This window comes from Mandrillus leucophaeus, unplaced genomic scaffold (genome assembly GCF_000951045.1).
Source record: "Mandrillus leucophaeus isolate KB7577 unplaced genomic scaffold, Mleu.le_1.0 Scaffold4, whole genome shotgun sequence".
NCBI lineage: Eukaryota > Metazoa > Chordata > Mammalia > Primates > Cercopithecidae > Mandrillus > Mandrillus leucophaeus.
The window spans coordinates 11,571,022-11,591,419 of NW_012104253.1; the positions used below are offsets into that span (position 1 = coordinate 11,571,022).

The window sequence follows — 20,398 nt, forward strand, 5'->3', positions numbered from 1 at the left end:
AAAAAAAAAAAAAAAAAAAAAAAAAGCACAACAAGCAGAGATATTCTAATCCCATAAAGATTAAGAATTTTTAAAAGGGCTTCCTATTTCTCTGGAATTCTGGTAGCTGAAACCATGGACTTGTTGAATATTTATTTTATTTTATTTTTTATTTTATTTTATTTTATTTTATGAGATGGAGTCTCACTCTGTCACCCAGGCTGGAATGCAGTGGCACGATCTCGGCTCACTGCAGTCTCTGCCTCCCAAGTAGCTGGGACTACAGGCACGCACCACCATGCCTGCCTACTTTTTTGTGTTTTTAGTAGAGACGGGGTTTCACCATGTCAGCCAGGCTGGTCTCGAACTCCTGACCTCAGGTGTTCCACCTGCCTTGGCCTCCCAAAGTGCTGGGGTTACAGGCATGAGCCATCACGCCCAGCCCAAACAAACTGACTCAGTTTACATTATGTACAAGGTACCTTGAGGGCTACAAAAATCTTTTAGGTGCAGCCTCTATCCTTGAAAGTGTTTACTCTAATAAAGGCAAAAAGAAATTAACAGTTATAAATAAAAGACAAGGTGCAGTGGCTTGAACCTGTAATCCTAGCATTTTGGGAGGCCGAGGCAGGCGGATCACCTCAGCTCGGGAGTTCAACACCAGCCTGGGTGACATGGTGAAACCCTGACTCTACTAAAAATACAAAAATTAGTGGGGACCAGGCATGGTGGCTCACGCCTGTAATCCCAGCACTTTGGGAGGCCAAAGCAGGTAGATCACCTGAGGTCAGGAGGTCGAAACCAGCTTGGCCAACATGATGAAACCTCGTCTCTACTAAAAATACAAAGTAAATTAGCCAGGCATGGTGGCGGGTGCCTGTAATCCCAGCTACTTGGGAGGCTGAGGCAGGAGAATCACTTGAACCCGGAAGGCAGAGGTTGCAGTGAGCCGAGATCATGCCACTGCACTCCAGCCTGGGTGACACAGTGAGACTCCATCTCAAAAAAAAAAAATTAGTGGGGCACAGTGGCATGCGTCTGTAGTCACAGCTACTTCAGAGACTGAGGCAGGAGAATCACTTGAGCCTGGGCGGCAGAGGTTGCAGTGAGCTGAGAATGCACCATTGCACTCTAGCCTGGGCAACAGAGCAAGACCCTGTCTCAAAATAAATAAATAAATAATAAAAGACAGAAATGACTGATGCCATAAAAGACACATAAAAGTGGTGGCATCCAGGTGGAAATAGCTGGGATAGAAATCACTAAGTTTGGCATGCTGCCCCTGGGTAGTGGTGGGGGGATGTAAAAGCCTTCAATCAAGGGTTTGGAGGTATTTTCTCCTCTAGTGGTTTCCTGTGAACCACTGAAGCAACCTCAAGAACTGTCAAAATGGTGACATGCCTTACTCAAAAAGATGACACATAATGTCCAAAAAATTGTTTCGATGGATGGAAAAATTTTATTCATCCATCTACCCTTTATCAGAATAGTGTATGTTGTGGTTTCTCAAGCATGTAATTATCCCAGCGTGTAACTGCTTCAATGGTAACAGCAGCTGAATACCCACCAATATGAAAATCAAGCAATGATCTACAATTCACAATTTTAATTCTTTGAATTAAATTAAAAATATAGGTGTTTATTGCCCCCTTTATAGTTTTTTACATAGTGAAAGAAACTATGAATTTTCACTTTCACACACACACACACACACACACACACACACACACACACACACACAGTATTTACCACAAATGAGTTCTACTTGCTGGACTCTATTCATGCTGCTAAGGGTATCCATTAGGGGATCGCTCCTGTCAGTGGCCTGGGCAATCTTGCCTTTGTTTTCATAAGCCAGAACTGTGTCGTATTCATCTGTCAGGAACAAGACATCTAGATCTCCATACATTTTCTTTAGGAAAAAAAAAAAAAACAGTTTCCCCATTAGAATTGTTTATCATTCTCAGAAAGTCAATGTCATCAGAATCACTAAAAATGTTATTTTTTAAATATTAAGACCTAGAAAAACTGGAACCTCTTAACACAGAATTGCTAGAAGGATTTATTCTTTTTGCCCAAATTTCTGTCAGAATTCTCCCAATTTCCCAGATGTCATAGAGTCTATGAGATCTTTATTTAAAAATCACTGATTTACTGTAACTTTCTTTTTTTCTTTTTCTTTTTTTTTTTTGTGAGACAGAGTTTCACTCTTCTTGCCCAGGCTGGAGTGCAATGGCACAATTCTGGCTCCTTGCAACCTCCGCCTTTCGGGTTCAAGCGATTCTCCTGCCTTGGCCTCCCAAGGAGCTGGGATTACAAGCATGTGCCACCACGCCCAGCCAATTTTGTATTTTTAGTACAGACAGGATTTCACTATGTTGGTCAGGCTGGTCTCAAACTCCTGACCTCAGGTGATCCACCCAACTTGGCCTCCCAAAGTGCTGGGATTACATGCGTGAGCCATCGCACCTGGCCAATTTACTGTAACTTTCAACCAGTGTTTCCAAGCAACTTTTTGATATAACAAAGAACTGCTATTTGCCTAAAGATAAGTAAACTAAAATTAAAATAAGTAAATTTAAAATACTGCATAATTATCCATTTCTTCCACAAACATTCCAACTGTCATAAATTTGCTTAATGTAAAAATTTTGAGGGTCTCCTAAACATTAATTCCATAAATATACTGTTCAGGTGCTCTTTTTATTTTCCTTTCTTCCTCTGGTACAAAAACTGAATGTTTTTCCCAGGTGTCCTTACTTTGGGGCACAGTACACAAAACATGCTAACACTGAAATTAATCAGATACTTTACCATACAGTCCTGGCAGGTACACAACTTGCTCCGCCAGTTCAGGGGCCAATAGGTGGCAGTGTCCTTCTTTATAAACTGCTTAGCCTTAAGCTCCTGAAGTCTGCAGCCAGATTTTGATTCTGCGTTGAGGCTTTCATTCTTAAACACTGTCTGAAATAAAATTAAGTTTTGAAGCATGTTTTTTAAACTACCATAGTTTTCATAGTTTAGATTTTGTAAAGAGATTTCTTTAGGCAAAGGATAAAATTGAAATCCAAAGCCATAAGTTTACAGAATTAATTCCGCTTCAGTTTTCTTTCTTTTTTGTTGAGACGGAATCTTGTTCTGTCGCCCAGGCTACAGTGCAGTGGCATGATCTCGGATCACTGTAACCTCCGCCTCCTGGGTTCAAGCAATTCTCCTGCCTCAGCCTCCTGAGTAGCTGGGATTACAGGCAAGTGCCACCATGCCCAGCTAGTTTTTGTAATTTTAGTAGAGATGAGGTTTAACCATGTTGCCAAGGCTGGTCTCAAACCCGTGACCTCAGGTGATCTGCCTGCCTTGGCCTCCCAAAGTGCTGGGATTATGGGCACGAGCCACTGCGCCTGGCCCAGTCTTATTTCTTGATGGCTTGTACTTCACATATTACCTGGAGATCAGATTCAGAACTAGAGCTAGCACATGGTTCACTGTTCTGCTCTGCTTTAACCTCCTGGACATCATCCTTTCCCTGTTCTGGAACATCCTCTTTGAGGGTACTATCTTGATGCTCTCCATTTTCAGCTTTAATAACTTCCTGATCACCTATTCCATCAATGTTCCGCACCAATCCATCATCCTCAGTGGATATTTTGGTTACTGTGGGTTCAAAGAAAAAAAAAGAAAAACACATACACACATATCCACTGACCTAACAGACAATAAAATCCCAACAGACAATGCAATCACTTATTCTATTATTATTATTATTATTATTATTTTTTGAGACGGAGTCTCGCTCTGTCGCCCAGGTTGGAGTGCAGTGGCCGGATCTCAGCTCACTGCAAGCTCCGCCTCCCGGGTTTACGCCATTCTCCTGCCTCAGCCTCCCGAGTAGCTGGGACTACAGGCGCCGCCACCTCGCCCGGCTAGTTTTTTGTATTTTTTAGTAGAGACGGGGTTTCACCACATTAGCCAGGATGGTCTCGATCTCCTGACCTTGTGATCCGCCCGTCTCGGCCTCCCAAAGTCCTGGGATTACAGGCTTGAGCCACTGCGCCCGGCCTGTTATTTTTTTTTTTACAGACAGATTCTCACTCTGTCACCCACGCTAGAGTGCAGTGGCATGGTCTTGACTCACTGCAACCTCTGTCTCCCAGGTTCAAGCAATTCTCATGCCTCAGACACCCAAGTAGCTGGGACTACAGGTGTGTGCCACTATGACTGGCTAATTTTTTGTATTTTTAGTAGAGACAGGGTTTCGCCATGTTGGCCAGGCTGGTCTCGAACCCCTGATGTCAAGTGATCTGCCTGCCTCAACCTCGCAAAGTGCTGGGATTACAGGTGTGAGCCACCACGTCAGGCATACAATAGCTTTTGCTTTTTTTTTTTTTTTTTAGATGGAGTTTTGCTCTTGTTGCCCAGGCTGGAGTGCAATGACGCAATCTTGGCTCACTGCAACCTCCACCTCCTGGGTTCAGGCAATTCTCCTGCCTCAGCCCCCTGAGTAGCTGGGATTACAAGCATGTGCCACCATGCCTGGCTATTTTTTATTTTTAGTAGAGACGGGGTTTCTCCATGTTGGTCAGGCTGGTCTCAAACTCCTGACCTCAGGTGATCCGCCCGCCTCGGCCTCCCTAAGTGCTGGGATTACAGGCATGAGCCACCACATCTGACCTAAAATCGCTTTTTCTGGTTTTAAAATATTTCAGAATCTGGAAAAAGAGATTAGTCCACCATAGTCTCCGAAATACTGAGAAAGAAAATACTAATGCTTCTTTAGGTTATGTCTGTCTAACCCAAAGAATTCAAATAATTGAACAGTTTATTTGAAAATATCAATCACTGCTTAAGCACTTTACATATAAAGGAGAAAATAACGTACTGTACTTGTTAGAGACAGAATAATACAAGAAGTAGGAGGAAGAGATTGAACTGTAAACACAGACAGAAGGGTACTTTTTTAAAAACAGCTTTTCTTTATGGGAGGAAGAAATAAAAAAATGATGGGTGTAGCAGCACATATACTCTGAGACAGAGAAGAGAAACGATAGGGGAGCTCACATTGGATGCCAGCATTTCAGTGTAATAGGAGATGAAGCCATCTGCTGATGGGAGAGGAAATGGAGAGGCAGGAGATCAATTTAAAAAACCCAATTAAGCTGGGTATGGTGGCTCACACCTGTAATCCCAGCACTTTGGGAGGCCAAGACAGGTGGATCACCTGAGGTCAGGAGTTCAAGACCAGCCTGGCCAACATGGTGAAACCCCTCCTCTACTAAAAACAGAAGAATTAGCTACGCATGCTGGCGCATGCCTGTAATCCCAGCTACTTGGGAGGCTGAGGCAGGAGAATTGCCTGAACCCAGGAGGCATAGGTTACGGTGAGCCGAGATTGTGCTACTGCACTCCAGCCTGGGCAACAGAGCAAGACTCCGTCTTAAAAAAAAAAAACCCAACGAGTAAGAACTATACATAGATAGGTTCAGTATCTGTGGACAGTGAGAGAGATCACTGGAAAGGGTATGAACAGAAAGGGAGCAGCACTTAAGAACTCTGAGGCAAACTGGCCAGGTGTGGTGGCTCACGCCTATAATCCCAGCACTTTGGGAGACCAAGATGGGTGGATCACTTGACATCAGGAGTTTGAGACTAGCCTGGCCAACACAGTAAAGCCTTGTCTCCACTAAAAATACAAAAATTTGCCAGGTGTGGTGGCATGTGCCTGTAGTCCCAGCTACTCTGGAAGCCACATCACAAGAATCGCTTGAACCCAGGAGGCGAGGTTGCAGTGAGCCGAGACAGCACCCCTGCACTCCAGCGTGGATAACACAGCCAGACGTTGTCTCAAAAAAAAAAAAAAAAAAAAGACAGAAAAACATGAGACTGGAGGTACAGCTATGCTGCTCATGGTTTGTACAGTGAACTGATCTCTAAAGATGAGAAGGGCAAGAAATTATGAAGCCAAAGCAGCAGATACTACGAGTTTAACTGCCACCTTAAAAATATATTAAGAAACACATAAAGCATTACCAGTAAGACATTTAATGCCTCAGGACCATTCGTTAATCAGTTGTTTTAATTTCTTAGTGTATAATAAAAGCACCAGATAGGCTGGGCATGGTGGCTCATGCCTGTAATCCCAGCACTCTGGGAAGCCAAGATGAGTGGATCACTTGAGCTCAGGGGTTCAAGACCAGCCTGGGCAACATGGCGAAACACTGTCTCCACAGAAAATACAAAATTAGCAGGGCGTGGTAGCGTGTGCCTGCAGTCCACTTTTATACGGGCACTAATCCCATTCATGAGGGCTCGGACTTAACGAAACAGGCCCAAGCGAGCTTGTTTGCCCCTTTTAACAGGTACGGACACATAAAAGGCTCCATCTGTGAGGAATGGGCACTCAACCAAACCACTGACTCTGCAGGCACCTGAATTTTGGACTTCCCAGCCTCCAGAACTGTGAGAAATATCCATCTATTGTTTATAAATTACCCAGCCTAAAGTATTTTGTTCTAGCACCCCAGATAGACTAAGACACCACCCCCTCGCCAACCGATACCATGTGTTATAATTAACAACTTATTTCAGTTCTATGTATCTTTCAAAATCCATTTGAAAACTGCCTCCTCCATTTTCTCTAACTCTGGTCTCATCAATATTCTGCATCATATCATTTAAGTATAAATTTGTTTTTGGTAGTGTCCCAACCAATCTATGCACTTTGTGGAGAAAGAACACATACTATTTTTTGTTTTTTTTGTTTTTGAGATGGAGTCTCGTTCTGTTGCCCAGGCTGGAGTGCAGTGGCATGATCTCAGCTCACTGCAACCTCTGCCTCCTGGGTTCGAGCGATTCTCCTGCCTCAGCCTCCTGAGTAGCTGGGATTACAGGCACGTGCCATGATGCCCGGTTAATTTTTGCATTTTTAATAGAGACGGGGTTTCGCCATGTTGGCCAGGCTGGTCTCAAACTCCTGACCTCAGGTAATCCACCTGTCTTGGCCTCCCAAAGTCCTGGGATTAGTGAGCCATCGTGCCTGGCCAGAACATATACTATTTTATAACCACAGAGTTAAAAATAGTTGCTAAAAATTCTGAATTGAACACACAAATTTCACAAGCACAAGTTTATGGCACAGCAACTTCACAAAGATACCTACCTGCCAATTGCGCAGCATAAGCCCACAAAAAGGAACAACGTTTCATGCAGGCCTGGCATACCATCTCTTGAAAATCCCCACTCTCGGGGGGAATGGCACCAAGATGCTGTGAATATAGAACACCAAAAATTTTCTTGTGATTGCCACACTGTCCAAAATGCCCATTATTTTACAAATAAATACTGTAATAATACACTGATCATATCACTAGAATTTATTTTTAGAAGAGTAATTATAATGTAAAATATAACCTTTATCTCTTTGTGATGACAATGGTTTCAAAAGGTAGAACATTTTCCTTACCCTTCCATGGAACCAGTCTTCACAGACCACACACTGGATCATCTCATCAGGAATCTAGCAGAGAAAAGCAGTTTGTTAAGGAGTACGCTGAATTCGGGAACATGGAAGTAACCTGGCACGCAGGAGAATAAGATACTAAATATTCGTTCCACATGAACTGGTGTTCCAAAGGCTTACATTGAGATAAGCCCTCTACAAACAATCTCAAAGCTCTTTCACATCAGTTACTTAATATCTGATTCTCACAAAACGGTGTAGACAAGGAGGGCATTCCCATTTTATACAAAACTCAGGCCCAGGCAAGTAATGTGAATGGACCGATGCAGACAGTGACAACTGGGACTTTTTACCACACCATCCTTTAATACAATACTCAGTTGTATTACTGTATAGGATGGTCACTCCAGCCTTCTTTATGATATTGAAAAATTAGACAATGCTTTTCTGCTGCAGAAAAACCATCCTGCCAAGTACACTGAAAAGTAAATGTTAGGAAAACCCTCTTGATAGATAACTCCTCTAATTTGAATAAATTAAATAATTAAATGCTGGCCCTAGGAAAATAATATACCAAAGAACATAGACTATTTGGGAGATGACTTTCTTTTATTCCCAGGCTCTCATAACTGTTAATTAACATCCCAATATTGTTCTGTCCTTTTCCTATTGTAGGCTTCTTAAAGGGAAAAAAAAGCACATATTGTGGAACAGGAGGAGCTGTAACACTTTACTACATGCCTTAAAATATCCAGTTTTGGCCGGGCACAGTGGCTCACGCCTGTAATCCCAGCACTTTGGGAGGCCAAGGTGGGCGGATCGCCTGAGGTCAGGAGGTTGAGACCAGCCTGGCCAACGTGGTGAAACCCTGTCTCTACTAAAAATACAAAAATCAGCCAGGCATGGTGGCAGGTGCCCGTAATCCCAGCTACTCAGGAGGCTGAGGTAGGAGAATCGCTTGAACCCAGGAGGCAGAGGATGCAGTGACCCGAGATCACGCTACTGTACTCCAGCCTGGGTGACAGAGCGAGACTCTGTCTTAAAAAAAAGAAAGAAAAAAAAATTTCAGTTTTAAGATTTTATTTTTGCTAACTCAGAGAACTTCAATCTGTCCCTGTACATAATTTGGTTTAATAATTATAGTTCGAACGCAATTAGAAAACAAGGAAGAAGGCAGAAGGCTAATATCTCCAAAGACAAAAAGTACTCTTTCAAATCAGTAAATATCCAAACAAAACCCAAACCAATCAAAACATAGGCTGAGGATATGAAAGGACAATTCAGAGGGAAGGTTATTACGGATGTCCAACGAACTCATGAAAAGATGCATAATTTCACTTATCATCAGGGAAAGAAAAAAAATTTAAGATACTATTCTTCATTTATCAAAATGGCAAAATTTCCAAGAACTGGTAATATGCAGGGTTGACAAAAGTGTTGGGGAAAAAATATTATCATATACTGTTGCTGGTTCAACTTTTTTGGCAGATATGATCATAATTTTATTATTTATTATGATTATTATTTTTTGAGACAGAGTCTCGCTCCGTCACTCAGGCTGAAGTGCAGTGCCGCAATCCCGGCTCACTGCAACCTCTGCCCCATGGGTTCAAGTGATTCTTGTGTTTCAGCCTCCCGAGTAGCCAGGACTACAGGCATGAGCCACAGTGCCCGGCCAATCACAATTTTAAACACCACAAATACACTTTGATCTGTCAATTCTACTAATCCATTCTACATAAATACTTGGAGTATACTCAGTTGTATTACTGTATAAGGATGTTCACTCTAGCTTTCTTTATAATATTGAAAAATTAGATAATGCCATTCTGCTGTAGAACAATGAGGTTGACTAACTTATGGCATATGAAGTTATAGGATACTCTGCAGCAGTTAGAATGGGGTAAGTGTGTTTGCTGACATGAAAGAATGTCTATGATATACTGGTGAGAAAAACCAGCTGCAGAAGTGAGTGTACAGAATTTTCACTTCGGTTAATGGAAAGGAAATTACACATTGAAACACACATTCACTCAAAACACTTTAATGTGCACAGAAAAAGACCTAAAAATACACACACCAAAAGTGCTAACAGTGGTTAGGCTTGGGAGGTAAGAGGTGCAGGAGTGAGGAAGAACTCGTTTTGAATTTTGCATATATTTCTCATTGACATTTTTAAGAGGATGCTGTTTGTATACCCCATTTCTTTCCATAGAGAGACAGAAGAAATTGAAGGTCATTTCTTAGAAAGTGTTAGGGGGCAGGGGGAGGCAGTCAGGGAAGGAGAGGAAGGGAAGAAGCTCTGGCTTTGGGAAAGTCCTCTCCAATATTTCATTCTTTTTTTTTTTTTCTTTCTTTTTTTTGAGACGGAGTCTCGCTCTGTCGCCCAGGCTGGAGTGCAGTGGCCGGATCTCAGCTCACTGCAAGCTCCGACTCCCGGGTTTACACCATTCTCCTGCCTCAGCCTCCCGAGTAGCTGGGACTACAGGTGCCCGCCACCTTGCCCGGCTAGTTTTTGTATTTTTTTAGTAGAGATGGGGTTTCACTGTGTTAGCCAGGATGGTTTCGATCTCTTGACCTCGTGATCCGCCCGTCTCAGCCTCCCAAAGTGCAATATTTCATTCTTATGATGTAAAAATGGAAAGAACGGTTGAGATGTGTACCAATTATAGATCTGACCCAGATTCATAAGAAAAGATAAATCTAGAACCCTTTCACCATCCCGCACTGCCTCCCGAAGAGCCAGAGGCTCAGATATGACAAGCAGTTGAGGAATCAAGGCTAGAGGGGACACACTCCCAGGTTTAACTTCCAATTCTCTTACCTCGTCTTCAGGATCAGGATAAGGTCTCTTGCAAATGCAGTACAATCCAAAAAAGTTGTCATTGTACTTATTGCCAGAATTTACCTTTGCTTTGTCCTGAAATATAATATTGATTTCAATAATAATATGGTCTAATTTTAACTATAATTTCACACATTATAAAATTAATACATTCAATACATTTCCACATTATTTCCCCCAAGAGGCTGATCTTTAACTTTCAAAGTAGGAAAAAAAAACCTCACTACTACTAAAGGGATACTTTTTTCAGGATACAGGGAAAAAATAAAATTTTGTTTTTGTTTTTGTTTTTTTTGGTGGTAATTAGGAGAAATTAAATACACCTATTCAGTAAAGTGGAGATAAAAGTTAATCATAAATATTAATTATCAATCTATGTGAACTGACATTGGCCTGGAATTTCAAGGTACTTCTTTTTCCTTTTTGATAGAGATGGGGTCTCACTACGATGCCCAGGCTGGTCTGGGTTCAAGCCATTCTCCCACGTAGGCCTCCCAAAGTGTTGGGATTACAGGTGTGAGTCACCACGCCCGGCCTTATTTATTGGTTTTTCTTTTTCTTTTCTTTTTTTTTTTTTTGAGATGGAGTCTCGCTCTGTCTCCCAGGCTGGAGTGCGGTGGCACAATCTCGGGTAACAGAAACCTCCGCCTCCCGGGTTCAAGCGATTCTCATGCCTCAGCCTCCCGAGTAGCTAGGATTACAGGCACACACCACCATGCCCAGATAATTTTTTGTATTTTTAGTGGCGGGGGTGTTTCACCGTGATGGCCAAGTTGGTTTCGAACTCCTAACCTCAAGTGATCTGCCCACCTCGGCCTCCCAAAATGCTAGGATTACAGGTATGAGCCACTGTGCCAGTCTATTTATTGTTTTCGTTTTGAGATGGAGTCTTGCTCTGTTGCCAGGCTGGAGTGCAGTGGTGCAATCTCAGCTCACTGCAACCTCTACCTCCTGGGTTCAAGCAATTCTCCTGCCTCAGCCTCCCAAGTAGCTGACCAAGTAGGTGACTGGGTGCCACCATGCCCAGCTAATTTTTGTATTTTTAGTAGAGACAGGGTTTCACCGTGTTGGCCAGGATGGTCTCGATCTCCTGACCCTGTTTATTGTTTTTTTTTTTTTTTTGAGACGGAGTCTCGCTCTGTCGCCCAGGCTGGAGTGCAGTGGCCGGATCTCAGCTCACTGCAAGCTCCACCTCCCGGGTTTACGCCATTCTCCTGCCTCAGCCTCCCGAGTAGCTGGGACTACAGGCGCCCGCCACCTCGCCCGGCTAAGTTTTCGTATTTTTTAGTAGAGACAGGGTTTCACCGTGTCAGCCAGGATGGTCTCGATCTCCTGACCTCGTGATCCGCCCGTCTCGGCCTCCCAAAGTGCTGGGATTACAGGCTTGAGCCACTGTGCCCGGCCTGTTTATTGTTTTTAAGTCATATCCTTTGCTTTAAAAGCCTCAGAGAATAAGTACAACCAATATAATTAAACCTGAATTACTTTCAAGTACATCTCTTCCCCAAACCTTTCATATTAATTACCATCTATCTTGTAGGCTCTCAACAGTTTATATAGTTTTTCCAACAAAGTAAAAAATGAAATGGCCATCTGCAAAGAATAAGCATAAGAACTTCTTTTTTGGAAAATACAGGTATTTGTTTTTTACCCCCTCTGGCAAATATTAACCCCAGTTGCTCTAACTGCATTTATAGTTACAGTGTTTACTTACAGGAAGTAATTTGCATTCCAAAGTTTTAAACTTGCTGTTTCCACAATCACAACGAAAATTTCTGAAAAAAGGAGGAAATAACAATTTTATTTTTCTTTTTACAAAATCCAACTTAAAATTTCTTCAAGCATTCAAGCACATTAGACTTCACAATACTGGAAATTAATATGTACAGAAGCAAATATTTATATCACATACACACAAACACACACAAGTAAAATGATGGTAGAGAAAGATGAGTAGTTTGAGTTTGTACCATATTATGTTTTTAAAGGCTCTAGAAACTCTCTCCAATTATATAAAATAATTACATGAAATTTCACTACTGTACAACAGCTTTGCATGAAAAAACATGATTAGGAAAAAGTGTAGATGGGAAAGAATCTACACTTCAAAAGCATTTAGTAACAATCTCTGACTATGTTTACCTTTTTGTGTATAGCTCAAATAGTTTGTGACTTCCATGACATTCATAACTGCAAGCTAAACAAATTCCTGCTGGTTCTTCTCCCTCTGGGGTGCAGGTACTACAGGCATATAGTGCTTGCCTCTTTACTGAGCCCTAAAAGCCCCCAAAATAGAAAAGAGAATTAATGTAATAGCATGGCTTACCTAATACCCACACTAGGAACTGAAAAATACTTAAAATCAGATTATCTGTGGTCAAGATCTTTCTGTAAAAACCATTAAGACTAAAAAGGTTACACAGCAGAGCATCAACCAAAACACAGTTGCGTTGCATGTTTCATTTTTATACTAGTGCTTTTCATGCAAGCACTTTTTTCTTTCTTCCTAATTTATTTATTTTTTGCAGAGACGAGGTCTTGCTATGTTGCCCAGGCTTGTCTCAAACTCCTGGGCTCAAGCAGTTCTCTGCCTTGGCCTTCCAAAGTTCTGGGATTACAAGCATTAGCCATGACACAAGTCAGCACTCCTTTCTTAAAGTGATAGGATGTCTGAATTAGTCAGTCGGCTGTGAATAAATGGATCTGTTTAATCATTTTAACATGTGAAAACACAGGAGGATATGTATAGGTTTATGTAAGTAATATCACACTTTCATCGTGGAAAATGTTTGTAAATCCATCAAAGAGAGAATCAACACATGCAACGAATCTCTTTGATTTTTAGGAGATGCATGCTGAAGTATTTAGAGGTATAGTGTCATCATGTCTGCAACTTATTTTTAAATAGTTCAAAATTTTAAAACAACAAATTTTAAGTAGAAAAGGAGATAAATGTGACAAAATGTTAAAAAGTGAATATGTAGGCTGGGTGCAGTGCTCACGCCTGTAATCCCAGCCCTTTGGGAGGCCAAGGTGGGCAGATCACCTCAGGTCAGGAGTTCAAGACCAGCCTGGTCAGCGTGGTGAAACCCCATCTCTAAAAAACCCCATCTACTAAAAATATAAAAATTAGCTGGGCGTGGTGGCGGGCATCTGTAATCCTAGCTACTCGGGAGGCTGAGACAGGAGAATCGCTTGAACCCGGGAGGTGGAGGTTGCGGTGAGCCAAGATCATGACATTGCACTCCAGCCTGGGTGGCAAGAGTGAAATTCCATCTCAAAAAAAAAAAAAAAAAAAAAGTGAATATGTATAATAGGTATAGTTACCTTCCTCTAGGAAGGAGGAAGATAGACAAGGAGGCTTCCGGGATGCCAGTAAAATTCTATTTCTTTCTTTTCTTTCTTTTTTTTAAGTTCTTTTCCAATAAGCCTTTTGCACTCCTAATGTTCTATTTGTTGATCTGGGTGGTGGGAACATGCACACTTTCCTTTCGAGCTGTGTACATGATTTGTGCAAATTTCCATATTTTTTTTACCACAATAAAAAGAAAATATTAAGGGAATCCATTTTATAAAGGTAACTACACTTCAAAAATAGTTTACATACAGACTTAGAACTTTTTTTTTTTTAAGGAAAGCAGGCGAAAAATTGTTTTAGTGGTGACCAAAGGTTTTAAAATACCTGGGGCTATGTCTGGATACCAGGTTTATTCAACAATCTAGCACTTTGCAGTGTAAACTAAACTTGGTCAACAACGAGAACTGGTATTATGACCTCAGTTCATACCACATAATGAATGCAAGTCTCTCCCCTCATCTCCCCAGTGTTCCAATCCACCCCTCTGCCTAGGTAACCCTTCTTCCTGCCAGTTCTTATCCTTTGTCAGTCTTCTTCCTACCCATCCTTTTCCATTTTTGTACCTCGAAGTATAGGGTGAGTCACTAAACACATCACACCCCCTCAAACACTTGCTCACTCACAACGTCTTCCAAATGCCAAATAGATCCTTTTCTCCTCTCTCCCCTCCCTTGCCAGAGCCACTTGCTGTTCTGTTTCCGGTCTATTTCCAGGGGAGGAGGGCAGACTGCAGACAGACATGGGCACTTGCTCCATTTTGCCAAAAAAAGAAAGAAAAAGTACTAGCTAGCACTTGTCAAACTAAATTGCAGAGGAACTAGCTGTCAAGGAGCTCACCGCAAATCCCTATGGATTTGAAAATCTCTTTAACCTGACTCTCCCATTTGGTCCCTAATAAATAAATAAATAATCTTAGGATGGGAAAAGCAGGGACAAAGATGTCTGGATCTGAGAGGTCGCGGGCTGGTTTCGTGAAAAGCAGTGGTGCACCAGGACGAGGCTGGAGAGGACGGACAGAGCAGCTGCTCCAGGGTCCTTCCTGGCTGGCCGGACAGAGTTAGAGAGAGGGGAGATGGGGGCCCCTGCTGGACACAGGCTGAAGGGGGCCCAGGAGGTTGGGGATAAAAGGGAAGGGTGGGCTTGGGGTAAGGAAGCGGCAGACGAACGGCGGCCCCGGACCACCACTGGGGAGACGACTGCGGCAGGCGGGAATAGGGACAGCCGGGCCGGGAAGGGGAGGTTCGGCGGGAGCCGCGGGAGACAAGGCCCGGGCCGCGTGCCCACCTGCGAGTAGGAGCACTTCTCGGAGTCGCTGCCGCCCAGGACAGCACACGCCTCATTCTCCAGCTCCTCGTCCTCCTCGAGGACGTCGACCAACGATACCACGGGCTCCAGCTCCGACTGCCGCCCAGCGGAGCCCTCGGCTCCGGCCATCCTCAACTGTCACCCGAACCGCGGCTCGGCCCCGGCGGAGGCGGGAAAAGCGGCCACGAGGGGCGTAGCCGGAGGAGGCGGGGCCCGAGTGCCAGGAACCAATGACAAGGGAAAAAAGCGAAGGAAGGGGGAGGAGCGACTTCCGACAAACGGATGTCACTCCTCTCCCTTCTGCCGCCTGCGCCGGCCACGGGCTGATTTCCGCCTCCGGGTGGCGCTTCCAGGTGTCGTGTTCTGGAAGCTTAGTGGTCACCATGGAGCTGCTGGGAGAGTATGTCGGGCAGGAAGGGAAGCCGCAGAAGCTGCGGGTGTCCTGTGAGGCACCGGGTGACGGCGACCCTTTCCAGGGCCTATTGTCTGGCGTGGCCCAGATGAAGGAGCTGGTAACAGAATTATTCGGCCCCCTGGTACAGGCGGAAGTGCAGCACCGGGTGGCGGCGGCTCCAGACGAGGCCCTGGACGGTGAGCTCTGAGACGGTGCTGCAGCAACAGGAGGACGGGGCGGGCGCCAGGGGAAATTGGCTTGGGGATCCCGTGTAGAGTGGCAGACTTGGACAAAGTGAGCCTCGAGGAAAGAAGAATTGCATCTAAAAATTTTTGGCGGGCCAGGCGAAGTGGGGCTCACTCCTGTAATCCCAACACTTTGGGAGGGCGAGGCAGGAGGATCACTTGAGGTCAGGAGTTCCAGAACAGCCAGGGCAACATATCGAGACCCCGTTTCTATTGTTATTTCAAAGATAATTTAAAAAATAAAAATTGTTGGCATTTATCACTATATTTATTTGGGCTGCTTCTACTCAAGCATTTCCACGACTCATCGCTATTTCATTTATTTCACTAAAAAACGTGCCGAATGCTTACTACTATTTGCCAAACCCTGAGCTGAGCCCTGGAGGAAGAATGAGGTGAATGCGACTCAGTTCCTGCCCTTGTGAAACACAAGGGGATTATACAGGCAGACACTCTTATTAAAAGTGAAAGTGGCCGGGCCGGTAGCTCACGGCTGTAATCCCAGCACTTTGGGAGGCTGAGGCGAGCGGATCACGAGGTCAGGAGTTCGAGACCAGCCTGGCCAATATGGTGAAACCGTGTCTCTACTAAAAATACAAAAATTAGCTGGGAGTGGTGGCGGGCACCTGTAATCCCAGCTACTGGGGAGGCTGAGGCAGAAGAATCGCTTGACCCCGGGAGGCGGAGGTTGCAGTGAGCCGAGATCGCGCCACTGCACTCCAGCCTGGACGACAGAGCGAGACTCCGTCTCAAAAAAAAAAAAAAAAAAAAAAAAAAAGAGAACATGGTTCTATGGCCCTCTGTAAGTGTTGCAAACCCAGAGACCCTTGGAAGGCTTCAAAGAGAATAAGACTTTTGAGCTGGAGTATTGAATAAAAAGGAATTTTATCAGGTGTGAAACTACAGACATATTTGGAAGAGTACCATCTATCGCAGAGTAGGAACAGGTTCCAAGGACTGGGACAGACTTAATTTTAACATGTATTAACTCCCAGAGACTCCCTTGCCTTTCCAGTTTTGTGGGTGCAGTTTGAAAGTAGAAACGTGAAGTTTAACTGCATTATTTTTTAAAAATTGCCTCGAATGCAGAAATAGGCAGGTACTTTTTTTTTTTTTTTTTTTGAAATGGAGTCTAGCTCTGTTGCCCAGGCTGGAGTGCAGTGGCACAATCTTGGCTCACTGCAACCTCTGCTTCCCGGGTTCAAGTGATTCTCCTGTCTCAGCCTCCCAAGTAGCTGAGATTACAGGCGCCCGCCACCACTCCCAGCTAGTTTTTGTATTTTCAGTAGAGACAGGGTTTCACTGTGTTGGCCAGGCTGGTCTCAAAACTCCTAACCTCGTGATCCACCTGCCTTGGCCTCCCAAAGTGCTGGAATTACAAGCCTGAGCTGCTGCACCTGGCCAGGCAGGTACATTTTAACTGTCCTGAGCTGAAAAATCCAAGAATAGATATTAGAGTCAGGATTTACAATTCTCTAAGAAGAGCTTAAACTGTACTTTCCTTCCATCTTGGGAATTACATCTTGATAATATGGATGTTGGCTATGATCAAAAAGAACAATAACAAGTGTTGGCTGGAATGTGGAGAAATTGGAGATCTTGTACATTGTTGGTGGAAATGTAAAACAGTGTAACCACTGGGAAAAAGAGTTTGGTAGCTCCTCAAAAAGTTGACATGAAGTCACCATATGACCCAGCAGTTCCACTGGTAGTCCTCGCAAGAGAACTGGAAAGTATGTTCACACAAAAACTTACACATGAATGTTCATAGCAGCAGCATTTATAGTGGCTAAAATGTGGAAACAACAATTGACCGGGCTTGGTGTTGCACCTTTAGGAGGTGGGAGGATCACGTGAACCCAAGAGTTTGAAGCTGCAGTGGGCTGATTGTTCCACTGCACTCCAGCCTGGAGGACAGAGTGAGGTCCCATCGCTTCATCTCTAAAAATAATGATAATTTTAAAAAATAGAAATAATGCAAATATCCATCAACTGATGAGTGCATTAACAAAATGTGGTGTATCCATACAATGGAATATTATAAGCAATAAAAGGTAATGAAGTATTAGTACGTGCTACAACATGAATGAACCTTGAAAACATGCTAAAGTGAGAGCCAGACACAGAAGGGTACATGTTATATGATTTTGTTTATATGAATGTACAGAATAGGCAAATCCATAGAGAGAGATTAGTGAGCTGGGTGCAGTGGTGGGCACCTGTAGTCCCAGCTACTCTAGAGGCTGACACAGGAGGATCACTTGAACCTGGGAGTTTGAGTCTAGCCTGGGCAACATAGCAAGACCCTCTCACTAATAAAAATTAAGGGGGAACAAAAGTAGATTAGTGGTTGCCGAAGGCTGAGGGGAATGGAAAGTGACTGCTAATGGGCATAATTCATTTCTCTTTGGAGTGATGAAAGTGTTCTAGGATTAGAGAGTGGTGATGGTTGCACAACCTAGTGAATATACTAAAAACCACTAAGCGGTACACTTTTAAAAGTGGATTTTGGCCGGCCGCAGTAGTTCATGCCTGTAATCCCAGCAGTTTGGGAGGCTGAGGCATGCAGATCACGAGGTCGGGAGATCGAGACCATCTTGGCCAACATGGTGAAACCCCGTCTCTACTAAAATACAAAAAATTAGCCAGGCGTGGTAGCGCGTGCCTGTAATCCCAGCTACTTGGGAGGCTGAGACGGGAATCACTTGAACCCTGGAGGCAGAGGTTGCAGTAAGCTGAGATCGCGCCACTGCACTCCAGCCTGGTAACAGAGAAAGACTCCATCTCAAAAAAAAAAAAGAGACTGGATTTTATGATGAATGAGTTAATATTTCCAAAGAGGAAAGTGATAGAAAATAAAGATTTTAAACACTGAAATTCTCAAAATCATTTTAATCTAAAATGTGCATGGTTTTATTAATCCCTAAAGTGAAATGGTCTCGTTATCAACCACTTTAGCTATATATATTTCTTTCAACCATAGAACGTATTGTCATACAACAAATATTTATTTTAAAAGGTGATGATGAAGATGATGCAGAAGATGAAAATAACATTGATAACAGAACTAACTTCGATGGACCATCTGCAAAACGGCCAAAACCACCGTCTTAACAATAGCCTTTATGACATTTAAAAGATGGCTGTTGTATCCCAATTGTCACACTAGGACATTTAAGGAAGACTTATGCTCTAATTTGGAAAAGCATTTGTGTTGTTTTCCTGGGACAATTTCGTCAAAGAGAAAACTGGTTTTTCTGTTTCTAGCAAAGATAGTAAAGGCTTAGAAATAAAATCTGTTTTCTTGAGAAATAAATTTCAGACCGTGGGAGGAAAACAGAACACTTCATAATATATAAAATCCTCTTAAGTTGGCAACTGAATTTTTATCATTGTTTTCTATTTTTAAAATAACCATTGGTTTGTGTGATGTCTACATCTTTTAACTTCTGCTTCTGTTACAAACAGTACGTCATGGTTCATAGGCAGTAACATTTCAGAGAACTGACATGAACAAGTGGTGAAAAGTGGGCATTAAATGTAAAAATAACAGTTCTTCATAAATAGAAGGAAAATGAGGAAATAGAAATACTGAAGAGAGAGTCCTTGAAAGAGACCCAAGGAAACCCTGAATTCATACCCATGTCAAAGATACAGATATCCTGAGATGATGCCGCTTGATGAATGTGCATTAATCTGATTTATCATGTACCTTAAGAGAGCCAGATGGGGTAGGGTATGTTTTTGTGCTGTGATATGGTATGTATACAGGTACAAATGTAAGGCCTTAAGTAAATAATCTGCGTTGATTACAATTTGGATATTTCCTCTCCTCCTGTAGCCATACTTTGATTTTGCTTTAAAAAGATTATTGAATCCTTTAAAATATATATTCCTGAAGTATGTATGTGTGTGTGTTTCTTTTCTGCTTGTCAGTGGGACTAAGGCATGTTTATTCACTATGCATCCTTCCTGATGTAGATAGCTTCAATGCAAAGAAATCAAGTAGCATGTACCTAGTAAAATACAAATAGTCATGGGATTTTAGAGTTGGAAGTAACTTTACAAACTATGTGATTTATTTCACAGATAAATCTCAGGATAAGTATTTGCCCTCAGATTACAGAGTACTGGGTTACATAAATAGCCTTTAGGTTTTTTTTAAGCTGATAAAAGGTGAGAGAAATCATTAATCAACTTTTTTTTTCTTTTTTTTTTTTTTTGAGCCAGAGTTTCACTCTTGTTGCCCAGGCTGGAGTGTATTGGTGCGATCTTGCTCACTGCAACCTCTGCCTCCCGGGTTCAAGCAATTCTCCTGCCTCAGCCTCCCAAGTAGCTGAAATTACAGGCATGTGCCACCACGCCCAACTAATTTTGTATTTTTAGTGGAGATGGGGTTTCACCATATTGGTCAGGCTGGTCTCGAACTCCTGTCAGGTGATCCACCCACCTTGGCCTCCCAAAGTGCTGGGATTACAAGCATGAGCCACCACACCAGGTCAACTTTTTTTTTTTGTAGATGGAGTCTCACTCTGTCGCCCAGACTGGAGTGCAATGGTGCAATCTTGGCACACTGCAACCTCCGCCTCCAGGTTCAAGCAATTATCCTGCCTCAGCCTCCTGAATAGCTGGGATTACAGGCGTGTGCCACCATGCCTGACTAATTTTTTTATTTTTAGTAGAGATGGGGTTTCACCATGTTGGTAAGGATGGTCTCAAACTCCTGACCTCGTGATCCGCCTGCCTCGGCCTCCCAAAGTACTGGGATTACAGATGTGAGCCACTGCGCCCGGCCGGTTTTTTTTTTTTTTTTTTTTTA

General features: G+C 43.1%; 2 protein-coding genes across 4 annotated transcripts in view; one reads left to right on the top strand and one right to left on the bottom strand.

Annotated features, from left to right (window-relative positions):
* Nucleotides 1–15,305, bottom strand: part of UBR7 (ubiquitin protein ligase E3 component n-recognin 7 (putative)) — a 24,800-nt gene extending 9,495 nt beyond the window's left edge. Inside the window, exons 1-9 of one of the 3 annotated variants that reach the window (XM_011991742.1) lie at nucleotides 14,920–15,305; nucleotides 12,420–12,553; nucleotides 11,992–12,052; nucleotides 10,257–10,352; nucleotides 7,436–7,489; nucleotides 7,133–7,238; nucleotides 3,422–3,630; nucleotides 2,794–2,943; nucleotides 1,729–1,891 (exon numbers count right to left, since the gene is read on the bottom strand). In XM_011991742.1, coding sequence (XP_011847132.1) covers nucleotides 1,729–1,891; nucleotides 2,794–2,943; nucleotides 3,422–3,630; nucleotides 7,133–7,238; nucleotides 7,436–7,489; nucleotides 10,257–10,352; nucleotides 11,992–12,052; nucleotides 12,420–12,553; nucleotides 14,920–15,069 — 1,123 coding nt within the window. In that variant the 5' untranslated portion in view covers nucleotides 15,070–15,305. The remainder of the gene's footprint in view (nucleotides 1–1,728; nucleotides 1,892–2,793; nucleotides 2,944–3,421; nucleotides 3,631–7,132; nucleotides 7,239–7,435; nucleotides 7,490–10,256; nucleotides 10,353–11,991; nucleotides 12,053–12,419; nucleotides 12,554–14,919) is intronic. The other 2 variants (XM_011991743.1, XM_011991744.1) reach the window with 2 other exon arrangements.
* LOC105547942 (chromosome unknown open reading frame, human C14orf142) lies at nucleotides 15,253–19,484 on the top strand. Its single transcript, XM_011991741.1, has 2 exons — nucleotides 15,253–15,531; nucleotides 18,599–19,484. Exons 1-2 carry the CDS (start codon nucleotides 15,324–15,326, stop codon nucleotides 18,691–18,693), a joined length of 303 nt encoding a protein of 100 aa, XP_011847131.1. The 5' UTR covers nucleotides 15,253–15,323; the 3' UTR covers nucleotides 18,694–19,484.
* The last annotated feature ends 914 nt before the right edge of the window (nucleotides 19,485–20,398 follow it).

Excerpts from the sequence above, each read along its gene's own strand:
- LOC105547942 (XM_011991741.1), top strand. The coding sequence starts at position 15,324 with ATGGAGCTGCTGGGAGAGTATGTCGGGCAGGAAGGGAAGCCGCAGAAG. Across the intron at positions 15,532-18,598 it reads TCCAGACGAGGCCCTGGACG|GTGATGATGAAGATGATGCA; the intron begins GTGAGCTCTGAG and ends TTATTTTAAAAG.